Source organism: Engystomops pustulosus, chromosome 3 (genome assembly GCF_040894005.1).
Source record: "Engystomops pustulosus chromosome 3, aEngPut4.maternal, whole genome shotgun sequence".
In the NCBI taxonomy this organism is placed as follows: Eukaryota; Metazoa; Chordata; class Amphibia; order Anura; family Leptodactylidae; genus Engystomops; species Engystomops pustulosus.
The window spans coordinates 153,386,968-153,406,292 of NC_092413.1; the positions used below are offsets into that span (position 1 = coordinate 153,386,968).

General features: G+C 38.9%; 1 protein-coding gene across 2 annotated transcripts in view; it reads right to left on the minus strand.

The window, feature by feature from the left end:
• Positions 1–19,325, minus strand: part of LOC140122127 (probable cation-transporting ATPase 13A4) — a 64,235-nt gene that overhangs the window by 42,775 nt on the left and 2,135 nt on the right. The window contains exons 2-7 of one of the 2 annotated variants that reach the window (XM_072142621.1): positions 18,464–18,637; positions 17,414–17,542; positions 14,052–14,122; positions 7,446–7,526; positions 4,949–5,018; positions 1,883–2,017 (exon numbers count right to left, since the gene is read on the minus strand). In XM_072142621.1, coding sequence (XP_071998722.1) covers positions 1,883–2,017; positions 4,949–5,018; positions 7,446–7,526; positions 14,052–14,122; positions 17,414–17,542; positions 18,464–18,637 — 660 coding nt within the window. Of the gene's footprint in view, positions 1–1,882; positions 2,018–2,868; positions 3,025–4,948; positions 5,019–7,445; positions 7,527–14,051; positions 14,123–17,413; positions 17,543–18,463; positions 18,638–19,325 lie in introns of those variants that run through there. The other variant, XM_072142622.1, reaches the window with a different exon arrangement.

A 19,325-nucleotide genomic window follows, 5' to 3' on the forward strand; every position in this document is an offset into this window, starting at 1 on the left:
AGAAATTAGGCTGAATAATTGCAATCTAATAATGTAGCTGCTATACGTAGGCAACCAATAACCTTAACTTTTAGGCCTCTGATACAGAAAATCTACCAGCAAAATCAAACATGGATAAACCAGAAATACTTACTTCTAGATGAAGACAATGTGACTTTGATATTCTTATTATATGTGTTATCCATGGACTCCTTCCTTCTAAAATCAACTTTTAAAATTATGCCAATGAGCCAGAACAGCTATACCATAGCCTCTCTGTGCTAGAGCTGCAAAGCCTGTTACACTGTGACAGAGAATTTCCCCCTTCTATTGTATGTTAAAACTTCCTCTGCTGCTATGAGATTACAGCAGGCATCGAGATACTGAGAGAGCAGGAAAGGGTAGAGGGTTGAGACAGTGTAACAGCCTGTGAAACTGCAGCATGGAAGAGTACTGACAACAACCACAGGAGCCCTTCAGGCTCATTAACATTATTTTACAAGGTGATTTTAGAAAGAATATAAGAAGATTACCAGACTCATGTTACTTTGATATTTGAGCTAATGTCCCTGCTTTATCCATGCTTCATTTTGATGGTAGATTTTCTGTATCAGAGCTTTAAGCTACACAAATTCTATGTATGGTATCTCAGCCGCTGAGAGGAGCATCCTACACACTGATAAAGTTCTGAATAATATACTTTTATAGTGATGCCCATGCAAATGCACATATTATGCTTTATTTCTGAATTTCTTATTTGTGTTGGGACCTGTGTTAGACATTTTTTTTTCTACTTCATCAATACATTTTGCATAGTTATATTAAAACAGTCTGTAAAGTCTCCCTTACCAACACTCTAAATAAAAAATAACATAAAAATACATTATTGTGCTTTAACGGGGTTGGCCACTCATTTACATAAATTACCCAAGTGGCTTTACTGCCTTAATAATAATTCCTGAATGTTCATCAAGTGATTCATCATCCCTGATACTTACTTTAGTGTAAACTTTCTGTGGATCTTTAGTAGAGATGAGCGAGCACTAAAATGCTCTGCCTATGTACACACCTCGAATAAAGATATCTTCGCACCGAATCGGTGAGTGCCGCTGTTTTTCTATTTATGCTCGTTACTCGAGTCGAACTTTTCCCAATGCTCGAGTGCTCGTATTGAATAACAAACCCCATTAAAGTCAATGGGAGACTTGAGCATTTTTCACTGAAAGAACACATTGAAAGAACACTAAAGAAGAACACATTGCAGATGTTTCCGTACATCTGCTAAATTATCCGAAGACATGAGTGCCGAACAGTGTTCTCCACAATAGTATGTGAAGAACAATATGTGTGAAGAACACATTGCAGATGTTTCCATACATCTGCAATGTGTTCTTCACACACTATTGTGAAGAACACTGTTCAGCACTAATGTCTTCTGATAAGTTAGCAGATGTACGTTCTTCACTGTGTTCTTCACTTAAATGATCCTATGTTCACTGTGTTCACTGTTTTCAGTGTGTTCTTCACTTTTCCTCGCTGTGTTTCCTTAAGAGAAAGCTATTGTGCAGGCGAAATACTCGTCCGAGAAATGAGCCGTTTCGAGTACGCTAATACTCAGTGAGATGAACTGTGATAAAAAAAAAGGGTCAGTGGAGCTCGCAAATTAGGACAGACTGGCGGAGTGAGAAACAGGAAGTTGTATATACATATGCAGAGGGAAATATGGGAAAAACAAGCGAAGGCTGAAGCTCTCAAAGGAGGCAAAGGTACAGGCACATCTACATGCAGAGACATGTCTATTGGAAAATTTATTGAAAAGTGGCCAACCCCTTTAAGTACATATCTTTTGTTGTTAGAGCTATTGTTTTTTGTGTTTCAACAGTAAGTTTAATGGGTGCCTTACCTGTCTAAGGTCATACACAGTCAGAATGATAGACAGCACAGTAATCACTATAATAATTATAGAATATTCAATGTATCCTTCTGCCAACCATAAACTGAGGCTGGCGGCTTGAAAGAGATAGTATGCATTACATACCTAACAAAACAGAAATAAAAGTATAGTTTATTGCATTCTATTCATTTTTCAATGCTTTATATCACAATTGCAAGTGCTAAAGTTGGCAAGCAATAACTAGAAAAGAATTATAATGTGGAAGACTGGTACAATAGTATATTTAGTTTAAAGTGTAACTTGTCATAAATAGAAATGAACAAATCGAAGTAGAGTTCGTTTTGATTTGTCATGAAGCTGAAGCACCTCCCTGTTGTTCCTAAAATGGTGACCACGTGTATTTGAAAGTGAATGTAAAAAACCCAGGAATATGCAGATTCCAAGCCAAGTAAACAGTTACTTAGTCGCTATGAACTAGTAACTGCTATTGATCACGATTGCCTCACCGCGTGTGATCTCTGCCATTTGCTTGTTGTTTTAGGGGTTGTAACACGTAACACCCTGCACATTGCTGTGGCTTATCATTTTCGTCATTGATTTTTGACCCCCCTCTCCAATTCATTGACCCCAAAAACCTCAAGGTTCTAAATTTTCTTTCCATATTGCAAGCATGCAATGAACTCATTAGAACAAAAAAATGGCATATAAACCCCAAAACCTCAACAGTAAGGTTCTAAATTTTATTACAATATTACAGGCAAGAAGTGTATTTCAACTACAGCGGCAATGAACACTATATTGACTCCCCAATGCCAGATTAATGGCAGCCTGCTCTTGTCCATGTTCAGCGATGCAAAGCTTAAAGGGAACCTGTCAGGCACAACTTGCCCCCCAAACCGAAGGTCCTACCTCATTTACTGTAGTGAGTTAATCTTCATGATGATGCTGAAATGAGTTAGTGGCTCCTGTGAATTATAAATTGATTCCCCACTCACCATTGTAATCCTGTGAATCAAATCAGCCAGGTGTTCCTGAGTTGACATGAGTCAGGCTGCAGCACCTCTTTCCTCCTCCTTCCTCTGGTAAAGACACCCTGTTCAGTCCTCCTGCACACACCTCCTGCTAAGCTGCAGCACACAAAGGGGTGTTAATGATATGTGGAGAGGGTGCTTACAAGAGGAGGAAGGGGGTCCTGCAGCCTGACTGAGGACAGCTCAGGAACACTCAGATGACTCTATTTCCAGGATTACAATGCAGACTGGTGGTTCATTTTATAATTCACAGGAACCGCTGACTCATTTCGGTAGCATTGTGCAGAGCAACTACAGTAAATGTGGTAAGACCTTCGGTTTGGGGGGCTAGACAGGTTCTTTTTAAGTCCATACACACAGACAAATCTATAATATTATACATACCATTACTATCTGGGACCTGCCTCTCCTGCTACTGACAGACAGTAATGAACCATGATGGACATGCACATACTCTCTCCCAATGCCTTTACTTGATCCCAGTCGTCCACTGACTTTAGACATCAGCAGACGCGGGTCTCTAGTTTTTTTTACATCTCCCTTCTAGAGAGAAGAAATATGAAGTTCATTACAGCTTCCACAATCCTCACAGCATAGTCGCAGTAAGGAGCCGCCGGTTCTATAGATCACATGATCGCCGGGTCTGTAGGGGTTAATCAGACCTGCTGGGTCTGATCAGACACCTGCCCCCACAGGGAGGTGGTTTACCCCTGTAACTGGGGCTCTTATAGATGAAAGGTTCCCCAGGGGTCTTTAATGACCTCATGGGAGACATATAAAGACACACATACAAGTTGCATATTAATAAATATTTAAAAAAAAAACATTAATATTCCCCAATAAAATAAAATAACGCCACCACTACACTATAAAAAAACATCGCCATAGTTGCTCCTTTGCCCCAATCTATATATAAAAGCGACCATCACATACTAGGGTATTAATTTACAGTGGCCATCTTGAGCTAATTTGAAAGCTGAAAAAATATTTTTCGCCAGTTTTTGGAACTTTAACTCCCAAAAAAACCTAAAAATTTTAAAAATGTCCTTTCATTTTTTTTATATTTTTAAATATCCCTATGTGTCACAAAAATGCAGCAATTTTTTTTGACTGTATTATACAAAAAAAGAAAGTTATGACCCTTAAACCAATAAGTATAAAAAATGCTCTGGTTGTTAAAGGGAATCTGTCATCAGCAATTGGCCTAATAAGCCACTATTAGTATACTGAATTGTCAAACTGCATAATACCTTCTAGTTTTTGTTTCTTTCATGGTCCAGTATAATGGCATCATCTAGACAATCAACTTTGAAGTGAGATGTAAATTGGTTGTAGAAATCAAGGAGGCGGAGAGTTTAACAATGAAGTCAAGGTGGGGAGCTCTGAAAGCCTTCTCCTCTGTGATTGACACCATGCATCGGACTTCAAGAGATCTGGTTATGGATGTAAGACCATCAGTTACAGTGAAGGGGGCCTTCTGAGGAAGAGAGAGCTTGACTTCAGTGTTAAAATCTCTGCCTCCTTATCTTTATACAACCAGTTTATATCTCACTTCAGAGCTTATTTTCTGGATGATGCCACCGCACTAGGTCATGAACAAAACATGATCTGGAAGGTGTTCAGCTTCTTGACAACATGCTAGTTGTGGTTTATTAGGTCAATTTCTGCTGATTAAGAAGAGGTTAAGAATAGGTTAAAATACTGTTTTTCAAGCTCTTTGTGGCACATTACTTTGAATCCAATTTTTTTGAAAACTTCTGCAAATGTAAGAGATTCATTTAATCTATAGATCATCTAAAATAATAGGTGGAAAGGAGACTTGCATACTTTACTAAAGATTATACCATGCTCGGTGATAGTGATCATCTTTACAACACTTGCACACTCTACAACGCTACAAATAACTAGTAACATTTTCCACCTTCTGCTTCATTATGCAAAGCTTGAATATTAACGTACTACATATAACACATATTAACATCAGTACATGTAATAGCTAGGACACTGGTTTGGAAGAAGGTCACGAGAGATTTTGTTAGTTAACCTCTTTGAAGAGCAGTTTCCACACTGGAGTAACTTCAACTTCAATGGCATTAGGTCCACAAACAATTCTCCTAAAAGAGATAGTTTGGAAATATTTAAAGTAAATTCAACTAGTTAAATGAAAAGTTTAGTGCTTGAAGAATTCAAGTTTAATACTAAGATACATATCAATGTAATTTTTTTTCATCTTATTCCTTTGTCCATTATCTAAAATAGGGGGGTATTTTTGATATACACTGGCGCAAAGATGTAGATGGGTTGGACAAAGTGCTTAAATAAGCAAAAAAAGAGAAAGGAAAAAACCTTCGCTGGTAAGGACAGTGTGCCTCTCCACTGCTACAAACACTACTTAAGTAAAAAACAAGGATACCTGCACTGGCTATAAAATTAGGACTATTAGGTTCGGATAAACGCTATACCACTAACGGATCTACAATGATTTAAACATCAGTGTGCACGATGCACTAACCTGTAAGTGGCACCCCTCCTGGCACCCCTCCTTCCTCAGGGTCCCTGAGGAAGAGAGCTGGAGCTCTCGACAATGCGTCGGTGGAAAACCCTTTTGTCTCACCAGATGGACCGTACCTAGGGTGACGTCACCGGTACCTTGTTAGTCAGATCCAGTGAAGCCACCGGCCGGGGCTCGCGTGCCGATCTGCATTTTGTGGATTACTACTTGGCTTGGAAACGCTATCCGAAGTGAAATACACCTCACGAAAAGATTATTGCTCTACATGAGATTTACGAGACCTACGGGACAAAACCTCACTAAACGGAAGGAATCGAACTTCCCACACAGGAGGGGTGCCACTTACAGGTTAGTGCATCGTGCACACTGATGTTTAAATCATTGTAGATCCGTTAGTGGTATAGCGTTTATCCGAACCTAATAGTCCTAATTTTATAGCCAGCGCAGGTATCCTCATTATCTAAAATAGTATCTTCAAGATGGAGGCTATTTTCCAGAGTTTAAAAAGGTCTAGGCCCCAGAGTCTAAAATGTAGCCTTCCTCAATGATGTATCAGATTCATCATTTTCAATTTAGATAAAAGAGTGTTCTTGGACTTTTGGCTCTCCCTGTACATTTCTTCACACTGGCAATTTTAGAGAATTGCTCAACATGCTGATAAAAACACAGACATTCGGGCAGATTTACTTACCCGGTCCATTCGCGATCCAGCGGCACGTTCTCTGCGCTGGATTCGGATCCGGCCGGGATTCATTAAGGTAGTTCCTCAGCCGTCCACCAGGTGGTGCTGCTGCGCTGAAGAGCATCGGAACGCACTGGAATACACCGAGCCGGGCTGAGTGAAGGTAAGTGCAATTTTCGCTACACATTTTTTTTTTAATGCGGCTGTTTTTCCGAATCCGTCGGGTTTTCGTTCATCCACACACCCCGATTTCCGTCGCATGCATGCCAGCGCCGATGCACCACAATTCGATCGCGTGCGATTAGGGGAAATCGGCGCAAATCGGAAATATTCGGGTAACACATCGGGAAAACGCGAATCGGGCCCTTAGTAAATGACCCCCATTGTTTGCTGGATCTAAGGAAATCTTAAAGACTCTTTATTTTATAGGTTCAAAAAAATAAGTTGGAACTGGGTTGACACAAGGAGGAGCTGTGCGTGTTGCTGGTACAACATATAAAATTATATGTGTCAGATTAGACAATATCTGTCAATATTATTATTGGCAATATCTTGCAGTTCTGTAAAAGTTCAGTTGTCTAAAGTTGGACCTAAATAGGAGACATCTTGCACCTCAATAACATCATGGAATCTTTGGCCTATTATGGTATATAAACACAATAACTAAGGACCTTCTACATGTATTCTGGGGCCATGATAATTGTGCAACATTACATAACTGGAGGGAAAAATTATAACACATTTCTTTAGCAGACCTGCGTTCAGCTAGCTTTTAGACTCTAATTAGGTCTAATTTAGGTCTAATTCTTCAGTCCATGACTGTCTAATGTCAAACAGTCTTTTACCCCAGTCAATGTCTAATCTCAAATGGTCTCATACAATGGTCACTGCCTCTCTTATGTCAAATGGTCTCACACTGCAGTCACTGTCTGTGTAATCTCAAACGGTCACATACTGCAGTCACTGCCTGTCTAATCTCAAATGGTCTCATACCACAGTCACTGGCTGTCTAAACCCCAATTGTCCCATAACAAAGTCACTGCATTTCTGATATCAAGCAGTCTCATATCACAGTCACTGCATGTCTAATGTCAAATAGTCTCATACCACTGTCACTGACTGTCTAATGTCAAACCATCTCATCTTCTACCCCTTATTAAATTGTAACATGTAACAGCCATTTCTGGGTGTTAAGTGAAGGTCACCATTTATGTTAATGGGGTCCAGGGTCAAGTCCAGGTATCTTACCAACCATTTTCTCAGAGTTTTGTCAAAGTCATCCAACCTGAACTTCAACAGATCTGCTCAACACTATAAATAGTAGTAGAAATGAGCAATAGATGATACCTTAAATTTTGTTCTGCTCTACTTAAACCTAATCCAAATCTTGAGTGTATCTGTGAACAAGAGTAAGTATCTTCCAGCATCCTGAAAAAAAAAGAGTTCTTGTAGGGTTAACCTTAAAAAAGTTAGATTTTCCAAGTTTGACAGGGTTCTGGCTCAGGCTGGGGGTACAGGAAAACAGAAAGGAGTACAACAGTTCACACAGTTCAAGAAACAATAACCAGTCCTGAGTGAACTGAGCTTTAGAAATGTATCCAGCCCCCAGATGTCACCCCCAGCAACTGACTCAGTCCCTTCATTACTCAATAAACAACTGAACCAACACAGAGCCTAAGAACAGACACTCAGCTGAGCCAAGAAAATCAACTCTGCAAGTTGGCTAAAAAATACAGCTCAGCAGAGTTGTTCTGGGTGGAATCAGCAAGCTCAGAATTCAGCAGCCAGAATCTAAAAAGGGAGTGTAAAATAATATCTTTGATTCCAAGTGCAATTTTGTGCACACATAGTTTAGTGTACACTAGAGATTTATCCTTCCCTATATCCTGGTGAATATATTAAAGCAGTGTATGTATGAACTCCTCACATCTTACTGTTTTTAATAAATGACAATATATTTTTATTAAGTAGTTTAAATTTGTACATTTTTTAGCGTAAAATCTTATTTTTTACATCATTTTTGAATTTATCACAATTTGTTGCAAAGTTGTATGGAGGTGGTTGTGATTATTTACCAGGGCCGAATTATAGGAAGGGCTCCAGGGGTGCACGCAGCTATAAGCTGGGAGTAATGCACAGCGCTGGTGCCATTGTACTGCATGTCTGCCTGCCTCTGTGACAGTGACCCACTGGCTCTGACAGTGAGGGCGTGCCTGCCCAGCCGTACACAATTGCATTCTGCATGCAGTGTGCTTTTCGGGAGCTGCGCTGCAAGCAGAGTGACCCCTAATGCCCCACCTTAGTACCTAACACTGGTAGGCGGAACTGGTTTCCAGCCAAGTCCTGGCTGATCAGTATTAGTTTTCCTTCTTTAAAGACCACTTGGCCCGATCTGTGAGAGAAGAGGAGAGAGAACTCTCAGAGAAGCAGTGGCACGTGGGGCTGTGGTGTCGACTAGGATTAGTAGTCAGTACTACTGCCTCTGTGCCAGCTATGCCACCAGTTAGGCTAACATGAAAGTAGGAGAAAATTTGGAATATAAATGATCATTTAGAATATTAATGTACACCACTGTCTAAGTTACATTCAGTTGGGACCCCACCAGATTTTGTGCCCTGGTATTATTTATAAAGTTATATTTTTATACATGGTTGGCTGTACTGTATGAAAAAAGATGATTTTGATTGGATAAGCACTTTTTACAGCTGATCTTTGCAGCCTGGAACTAAAGTAAAGCATCGAGAGAGCTTCACCTGAGGTCACAGTGGTCAGAGGGATCCGTCTTTAACTAGGGTCATCTGTAAGTTGGGTGTCCTTAAAGAGGACCTGTCAGTCCCCAAAAAGACCCCCACCAAATATGCTCCTTATAATCCAGCCCTTACTATATCTACCAATTTTTTTTTAAATTTATGTTTGGGAAGGTGGTTTTAACCGATCCGACCTCTTACCAAATAAGAGGTTGGATCCGCGTATCCTCTACAGTTGAAGTAGACCTTATTCATGAAGGGGCCGGCCGACACTCCCCCAGCACGCCCCTGTCAGCTACGACCTATTGGAAAAGCTGGCAGCATCGCATGTATATTGCGTAATCACTGCCGGCTCTCCGTGATACCGCTGCAATGTCTTTGTACACACTTTTGCTTTTCCTTTTAAATTTGTTTAATTATTATATTTTGCAGAATGTGACCATCTTAATATGTGTAGCTGAATACCAGTTTACCAATTTTAATGATGATTTCTTTATGTAAACATATGACTATAAGGTATCTATTAAATTTTTATCTCTTCTCTTCTATTTATGAGATGCTTAACAAATTCTTCTTTTTTGGGGGGCACATTTTTTTACATCAATTTTTATGCACTTCTTTAAAATGTACACTTTGAATAAAAATTGCATGATGTCCATAAATGCAATTTTGAAAATGGGTCTTGCAAGTGTCTGCTTTCAGAAATATATGTTTTAGGGTGTTGGTATAATTCTTTATGTTGTAACTTCCGTTTTATTTGCATATCATATAAAAAAAATTGTAAAAATTGACCTTGCCAATAGTACAACAACATTTCTTGAAACACCTATTAAGGAAAGAGTAATTGGAGTGACATCCCAGAGAAAAAGCCTCAAATGACAAGGTTTTGGTGGATTGGTACATATTTTTATGTTGGCTGGTAATGAAATGGTTAAATTGGTTGGCCACCTTTCTAGTCGAATTTAAATCTACTGCCATTATATTAGATAAGGATCCAATTCCATAGATATTGATTTTATACCTAAAGGAAATCTATAATCAAAATCCAGCATGATAAACAATCTTGTTATCCATGGCCTCCTTCCTTCTAAAATAAGTTTTATTATGCTAATGACCCTGGAGGGATTCTGGGGGTGCTACCAGGAGCCTTCCATGCTGCAGGTGCACAGGCTGTTATACTGTGCAAAGTATACTCTTCCCCCTCGCGCTGTGTGCTGAAATTTCCTCTGGTGCAGTAAGATTACAACAGATGCACATAGGGGGAAGTGCTGAGGGAGGAGAGGGGGAGATAACAACCTCCTGTTCCTGACTCTCCCTGTCCTGATAGCATTACCCACTGTGTCTCTTACAGGCCTTCTCACTGAAAGACACAGGAAAAGGGGAGGAGGCAGAGTAGGATGAGTTATACCTATGCAACCCTTCCTATTCATCAGTCTTCAGACATGTAAACAAAGATCTACAGAACATTTGCAGACAGCACTAAAGTAAGTAAATGGAATGATGAATCACTTCATGAACATTCAGGGATTTACTATTGTAGGTTGTAATAGAAAAAAAACCCTTTTTAGAGCACTTAAATGAAACTTGTGAGCACATTTTTTGGACTGGAAGACACACTTTTCAGAAAAAAAAAAAATCTTGCTAAAAAGTGCTTGCATTTTGTAGTTCGAAAATCAGGAGGATCCAGCACTGCCAGACCCTCCTGACAGCCAGGGCCGGCGCTATGGGTAGGCAAAGGTGGCAATTGCCCAGGGCCCCCTGAAAATGGAGAATCTCTCCTTTCAAATGAATCTTGAATTTTGTTTCTAAGTGCCATGGATCCAGAGATATTCAGGTTTAAAGTGAGAATATCAGGTGCCATTTTTATATATAAAAAAATCAAACCCAACGGCTCCGTTTTAGCTCCGTTTTCCTGACTCTTGGAAACCTCACAGATAATGAAAATATTCACTTTATATGTTACTACATTCTGATAAGGTTTTTAACCCTTCTCTATGCAGAACTATCTAAGAACACAGTTTCTCTCTTATTGCCTTTTATTTTGTGATAGTTTATTTTATTTGTAAAATTGACTGATACGATGAACATTCGATCCTCTTCGCCTAATGTGACTACATATTAACACCACGACCCAGAACATGTCTATAAAGTTATATGTAACACCAAAACCACCCACATGTTCTGGAATAAAGTTTTTATTTCCCACCATCCTCCATTATTTATACCTATTTTATGACGTTCTCACTCAAATTCTTATGAAGCGCGGAGGGCTCTGTTATTGTGCGGATAATACTATGGCGACATCTAAACGTGACTATTATTATCTCATTAGCTTGGGTTATGGATATATAGTTATTTATTTGGGTGACCATTGTGTAAGGGAGCGCACAATGATAGATCTGAGTGAGGCTCAGTGCAATTTTCTGCAGTTCCCTCTGCTGCATATTTTGGTGAATATACACGTGTGGGATATGTATAATCGCCTCACATCTTACTGTTTTAGGAAAGTATATTTTATTTATATAAGTATCTGGATTTGTACATATTTTAGAGGAAATTGTAAATGTTAATTGCCAAATGCATCGCCTGGTTGTCTGCTTTCAAAATGATATAGGTTTTATTTCTGTAAACTCTTTGATGCAATTTTGAAAACGGGGCAAGTGTCTGCTTTCAGAAAATATCGGTCCCTGTCCCCAATGGGCCCCACAGTATAATCCACCTACCAGTAATTTTTTGGAGTGTGAGAGGAAACCAGGGGAACCAAAGGAAACCCATGCAGACACAGAGAGAACATACAAACTCTTTGCAGATGTTAACCAGCGCTGCAAGGCTGTAGTGCTAACCACTGAGCTACCGTGCTGCCCATCAATATCCCTATCATCTGTCTAGCTCCTATAAAATTCTCCAAAATTACAGTTTATTTTACCATATTAAAGGGAGCCTCTTGCTGACTGTGACTGTTTATAAAATAGTTTTTATTTTAGGGCCCCACTTTTAGTTTTGCCCAGGGCCCCACTTTGTCTAGAACCGGGCCTGCTGACAGCTGAAATGGAGATCTGGTGAAGCACTGATAAAGCATGTCACCCAGTCTCCATGAGAGTAGTGTCTCAGTGTCTATGGTAGCAATGAGAATGCCATCATGTCTCACATAAAATGACACCTTACACAGCTCTGTACACCGAAGTATGAAGAAGTCATCATCATCAGAACAAGGTTTTGATTATTAAAAATGCTTTAAAACACAATAAAACCTGTAAATTTACTGTCACCATGATCCCATTGAACCAAAGAACAAAGTAGAGGTGTTATTGGGTATACACAGTAAAAGTCATAAAAACCGAGCCCACAAGAAAATGGCACAAAAGTGTGGTTTTTTACCGATTTCAAAGCATTTGGAATTTTTTTCCTGCTTCCCAGTACAAGGCATGGAATAATAAAAATGATTACTGCGAAGTGCAATTTGTTACACAGAAATAAGCCCTCATACAGCTCTGTACACTGCAAAATTAAAAGTTATACATTTTTGAAGGTGGGGAGCAAAAAATAAATGAAAAAAAGCTGTTTGTGTGTGACAACCAATTTTAATTGGTGTGAAATATAATTTGACAATTTTATAGGAGATGATAGGTAGATTGATGATATAAGATAAAGATGAAAGCTGATAGATTTATAGGTAGATTAATAGATGCAGAAATATAAAGTGGATTATATATAGATAGCTAGATAGATGATAAAAGATAGATAGATATTAGAGATAAATATGCAAGGTACAATAGAAGAGACATAAAAGATTGATTGCTAGGTTAATAGGTGATAGATAGATAGATAGATAGATAGATAGATAGATAGATAGATAGATAGATAGATAGATAGATAGATAGATACATAGATACATAGATAGAGAGATACATAGATAGATAGATAGATAGATAGATAGATAGATAGATAGAGAGATACATAGATAGAGAGATACATAGATAGATAGATAGATAGATAGATAGATAGAGAGATACATAGATAGAGAGATACATAGATAGATATATAGATAGATACATAGATAGATACATAGATAGGAAATAGATATATATGAGAGATAATAGATAGGAGACAGATAGGTAATTAAAAAAAATAATAGAAAAATAAATAGACAAAAAGCTAAATAGATAAATGGTTATACAGACAGATATATAGACAGGAAATAGACACATTATGGGAGATAGATAACTAGACAGATAGATGATAGATAGATAAATAGATGGGAGATAGATGATAAGCATCGTCACCTGGGGTATTAAAAGGGCAATACATTCTATGCCCTGTTTGCCCAGTGTGTCGCCCCCACATACCAGCTCTGCTGTAAGTAGGAGGCACAATCTAACATTGTAAGTGTAAAATAAATATTTATGGCATATATTTGGGGGCCTTATCTAAAATTATGGCAGTAGTTTTACAATTTGACTAGGAAAGTGAAAAACATTTTAAAATGGTAAGTTTATCCCGTGATAATTCCTTAAAGAGAACCTGTCATGCAAAATAACCCCCCTAAAATAAATATATTTTCATAAACTGCCATTAGAGAGCATTGCCTCTATCCCTTCATTGTCCCTCTACATGCCTGTAAACCTGAGCAATAAGGTCCTAAAGCTATATGCAAATGACCTGTGAAATGTCCAATGAAGCATTAGCATATTCAAGCTTCCCACTCTATTCATGAGTGGGAGGCACAGCCACACCCCCAGTGCATGACTGACAGCCTGTATAATGATGTGAGGCTGTATAATGATGTGCTTCCTGGTGCTGGTGGCCACGCCCCCTGCAGCATGTGTGTGTGTCTAGGAGAGATACAGCAGCTCCAGGCAGCCATGTTACAGCAGAACATGTCAGATTCATGTGTAGCTGATGTCTGTGTCTCTCACCTGTATATTAGGAGGATGCAGCACACACACTAGCCATGCTTTACTATACATTACACACAGACATGAGCAGGGGGAGGAGAGGGGAGGGGTAACAGGGGTGACATCACTGCCTCTGACCATGTGACCAGCCTCATTTACATGATAAAGAATAGATGATTTTACAATGAATAATGTATGAAATAGCTAGATAAAGGCTGGGATGGGATTCTTGTGAGCTGCTCCAACAGGTAGAGGAGACAGGACTAGTGACACAGACCTGATGACAGGTGTCCTTTAATGTTTCCACATACCCTGCTTTTTGGAAGCGTTCCTCTGAATGTAACCAGACATACTTGATTTTCTGCACCAAAATGCTTCTAACCTGTAATGACAAAGAAACAGAATTTTTACAATTGACCTGAAAGACAAGCTGCTTACATAGTGATATGTTATCTGAATGTATATATTATTGTAATAAAACAAAACATTTGTACCAAACACCATAAGGAAAATAATGTTTTCTCTGATGTACATCTATACTAGGAAAATATGCAGTTAGGTTTTCCAGGATGGGATAAGGAAGACCACTCCTCTTTTAGCTACTTTGCAAGGCATCCCCCTTGACATCAAGCATGACCTTCATGAGGCTTAACCCCTTAAGGACGCAGGGCTTTTCCGCTCATTTCTCGCTCTCCAACTTCAAAAATCCATAACTTTTTCATTTTTACGTGTACAGACCTGTGTGAGGGCTTATTTTGTGTGTAACAAATTTTACTTTCCTGTAACATTATTTATTTTAACATGCCATGTACTGCGAAGCTGAAAAAAAATTCCAAATGTGGAAAAATTGAAAAAAAACTGCACGTTCTTGTGGGCTCAGTTTTTACGACTTTGACCGTGCCCTCAAAATAACACCTCAGCTTTATTCTTTGGTTCAGTGCGATCGCGCTGATACCAAATTTATATAGGTTTTATTGTGTTTTAATACATTTTCAAAAATTAAACGAATGTGTACAAAAAAGTAAAAAAAATATATTGCCATCTTCTGAAGCTAATAACTTTTTCATACTTTGGTGCACGGAGCTCTGTGAGGTGTCATTTTTTGTGAAATGATCCAACGTTTGCATTGCTGCCATTTTGAGGTCTGTGCGACATTTTGATCATTTTTAATTCCATTTTTTATGTGATGTAAAAAGGTGTAAAAGTCGCATTTCGGACATTTGGGCGCCATTTCCCGTCTCGGAGGTCACCGCCGGCCATAACCGGTTTTATATTTTGATAGATCGGGCATTTTGGGACGCGGTGATACCTAATGTGTCTGTGATTTTTACTGTTTAGTATGTTTTATATCAGTTATAGCGAAAGGGGGGTGATTTGGCAGAGTCTTTTAAATGCCGCCGGCAAAGTCAAAGGGTTAATAGCCGCAAACGGTGCAAGCAACGACCACGGTTATTAGCGGTGGGGGTGCTGCAATATGCAACAACCCCCACCTTTCTAGCGAAAGGGGGGTGATTTGAATTTTTAATATTTTATTAATTTTTTTTATTTTTTAAACTTTTTTTTTCCACTAATTCTTAGACCATCTAGGGTACATTAACCCTAGATGGTCAGATCGTTCCTACCATATACTGCAATACTACAGTATTGCAATATATGGCATTTTTGCAGCTCATTCATTACAGTGAGCCACTAGCTCAAACAAAGACCCGAGGCTACCATGGCAACTGATCGCCGCCCCCAGGTGATGTTCGGGGGCGCGGCGATCGTAATAAAGATGGCGGCGTCCGCGCCCCCATCATTTAAATGCCGCCGGCGACTTTGCCGGCGGCAATCAAAGGGTTAATAGCCACGAACGGTGCAAGCACCGACCGCGGTTATTAGCGGTGGGGGGTTGCTGCAATATGCAACAACCCCCACCTTTGTATGAAGAGGACCCGAGAGCCCTCTTCATACATTCCCTATACCTCTGCGCCGTAGAGCTACGGCGCAGAGCGTTAAGGGGTTAAAGACATGATGTAGGATCAAGACCAGTACAGGCAGTCTCCCGGTTACATACAAGATAGGTTCTGTAGGTTTTTTCTTAAGTTGAATTTGTATGTAAGTCGCAACTGTATATTTTATCAGTGTAACCCCAGCCAAATTTTTTTTTGATCTCTGTGACAATTGGATTTTAAAAATGTCTGGTTGTTATAAGAACCAGGATTACCAGTGAATTACCTTTGGTAACTGTTATAGCTGTTTATTGTGACCTAAGGCTAAAGTATAGTACATTACCAACATCAAGAGATCCGTTTGTAACTAGGGGTCATAAGTCTGTAAATTGAGTGTTCTTAAGAAGGGGACCGCCTGTATATGTACTATAGACAGAACTGTTACTCAGTCAATTCAGCAACCTATTACTGGCCTTAGCTGAACACTTAAAAGGTCAATGTTAATCTCTATCGATTAAGTAATTTCAATGCTTGTAATAACATTTGATCTCGTGTCACTCTACAATAGTTGGGTGTGTAACTCTGACAAAGGTCATCAGAGGATAAGTGGTCAGTGGTTATGTCATATGGCTAACTCCCAACCAATGCTGTAGCCAGGGACTTGGAGAGAATAGTTGGCTGCTCCAACCAATTCTTTGCCAGTCACTGAATGGTATTTGGTAACCAAAGGTTTTAAATCCTCCTGTACCTGCAGATTTCTAAAAATATCTGTTACTGTTTGGTTTCTTTGTAACTTCTTGGAAATAAATAACTGAGGCATTATCCCGACAAACAATGACTGGTATCTGCCAAGTTAGAGATGTCTCTGTATATTCATGGTTAATTAAATATTTATATTGAGGCTTAGACAAAGTTCTGGCTGCCAAGCTGGAACAGTAAGATACACTGGTATATCTCTCACGTGGCAAGCTGTTATTTCACTACATATAAAATTTGATTGCATTAGCACTCACTGTTTAGAGCTAGGACCATTGCACCAGTAGCAACTGAAAGTTACCAAGTAACAAATGCAATAAGGAATGGTAGTAGAATAGGACCTCTCAGCCTCTTATACACATGGAGATTAACATACCATTATGTAGGGGCACTTAGAATTTTCTTTCTGGCCCCCACGGTTGCAGAGATATCAATCTCAGTATCTGACGATTGTAATCCATTTCTTCTGTCAGAGAGGAGGAGCTAAAGCAGAATGTGGAGGTGTGCTTTATGCTAATATTCTCTAATACTGTCCAATCAGCAGCAGACAATATAAGATAAGCTATTGTGGAGCACAGATTGTGATCTCATTATGTTCATCTGTGTTCACACATTGCATTAACATTCTGCGGAAATTCAGTGAACATTGGGTGTGCAATGCACATGCATAAACACAATGTAAGAAAATATAGATATAAGTGGGATGTACACACCATGGAAAAGTTTGTAAGATGTGAATGCAAATGCAATGTTTCTGGCCCCACACAATACGGTGATTGTAAGTAACGCTGTTGTTGGAGAATAGTGTAGCTGATAGAGAGATTATGTATATTTTATATGTTAGCAGTGGTTAACTATAACATGATTTTAAAATGACTTAATTAAAGATTATCTTTTAGATGTTCCTATTTTTTCTGACAGCTGGAGGCCTGGTTCTGCTCCTGAGACCCCAAAATGTTTAAATTGTGCAAAAGGATTCAACATACCTTCAGTCCTGGCTTTATGATGGATTTGTTGATAAAACAATTGCCATCCACACTTATGAGCTCATTTGAGATCAGCTCAGAGAGCTGGGTCCACTGAACCTTTTTTGTACAGCATTGCTTGTACTCATCCTGTCAAGACATATTATAGTAAAAAAAAAAAAGAAATATTATTATTTTGCATAAATTGAAACTCCAGGGTAATTTGTGTAAAAATAAAATGGACTTTAGCCCATTTCTAGGTTTCAGCATGAATGAAAAATTATCTTTTATTCTTTTGTAGCAAGCTTTCAGACAGTCAGGTAACCCCGCCCCTTGCAGTCAGGTAATCCCGCCCCCTGCAGTCAGGTAAACCCACCCCTTGCAGTCAGGTACTCCTGCCTCCTGCAGTTAGTTTGCTCTGAGTTCCCAGCCCTGCCTCCTAATTGTCATGTCCGTCTCTTGCTATCTGGAGATCTAGGAGGCAGGGCTAGGCCAGGTGCATGGAGTGGGCGGAGCATACTGACTATTGGAGGTGGGGTTACCTGACTGCTGGAGGTAGGGTTACCTGACTGCTTCCTACAAAGCATAAAAGAGGATTTTTCATTAATATTACAACCTAGAAATATGCTAAAAATACCTCCAGGGGATGTACATATTATAGAAGAAGGTAAGGTTAGTAGACTTGGGGAAGGGGGGTTAGTGTGGTGACAGGTTTGCTTTAATAAGCATGAATACAAAAATGACTATGACAAGCAGGTACTACTTTGACGTTGTCAGACTGTGAAGGGACATGCCTATTTGATAAAGAAAATTCAGTTGTCCATTTGCTTATACATTTTTAGGAAGGAATAACTAGAGCTAACACAACATACAGTTCTTGGATAAGATGCTTCACAGTGTTTTTTTAGAAGGGGAATATAATTTCTAAATACATAATGCATTGTCCAGGTAAGTTCACATATTGCAATCTACACTAATAATAACAAACAGTGGCTAGTAAATGCAAGTCCCAAAAGAATTAAATTAAAAACGGTATTCTACAAGAAACATTGCTAACAATGATGTGCTTACCGTTTCCCTAAGCAGTACAACATTTGCCTCTTGAAGTGTACATGGGGAACAGCAAGCCCAGATTTCCCATTCCGGTTTCCAGTAAAATAAAAGCCAAAGCAATCCAAATGAAAATATGTATCCTGCAATGCAAAGGGTGTTCTGCCATTGAACTGTCCTGTATCCAAAAATTTCCTGTATAATGCAGAAAAACAATTACATTCTTGATTAAAAGTTTTTAGATTTGGATTATATTTAATCTTCTTGAGGAGGAATGAATATTTACATATTTAAAAAGAATATTGAATATCATCAATAAAGAAATTCATAATGGTAAAATTAATGACCACTGCAAATACAGTAGGAGAATGATATTGATGACTGATTCAATAAGGTAAAGGAATCAAAATCTGATTGATGGTGATCGCCTACCAGCCTATCGACTCCATTCTCTGTATAGTGTCTAACTCTAAGAACTGCACTCCAGCTACTATTAAATAGAATGTAGATGAAAGTTCTGAATGTCAGACCCTCACTGTTCTTATATTGATGACTTATCCTATAGACAGGTTATCAATATGATTTTACTGGGAAACCCATTTAATTCTTGTTTTAGAAGCTCAAAATCACCACACACAACCAATTTAAGGGAGAGGATATACATTGCCATCATGATGTGGTCGTCACTAAATAACAATTTTGTTATGAATTTTCTGTAAAATACATTAACTGAATGTAGCAGGCTGCATCAGAGCTATATCTCAGCCGTGTCATGAATGTGCAGTATATTCACACCCTAAGGGTATATTCACATGGACGTATGAAAAAGGCCCTATACGTACCGTTTTTTACGGGTTACATACGGCCACATTCATTTCAATGG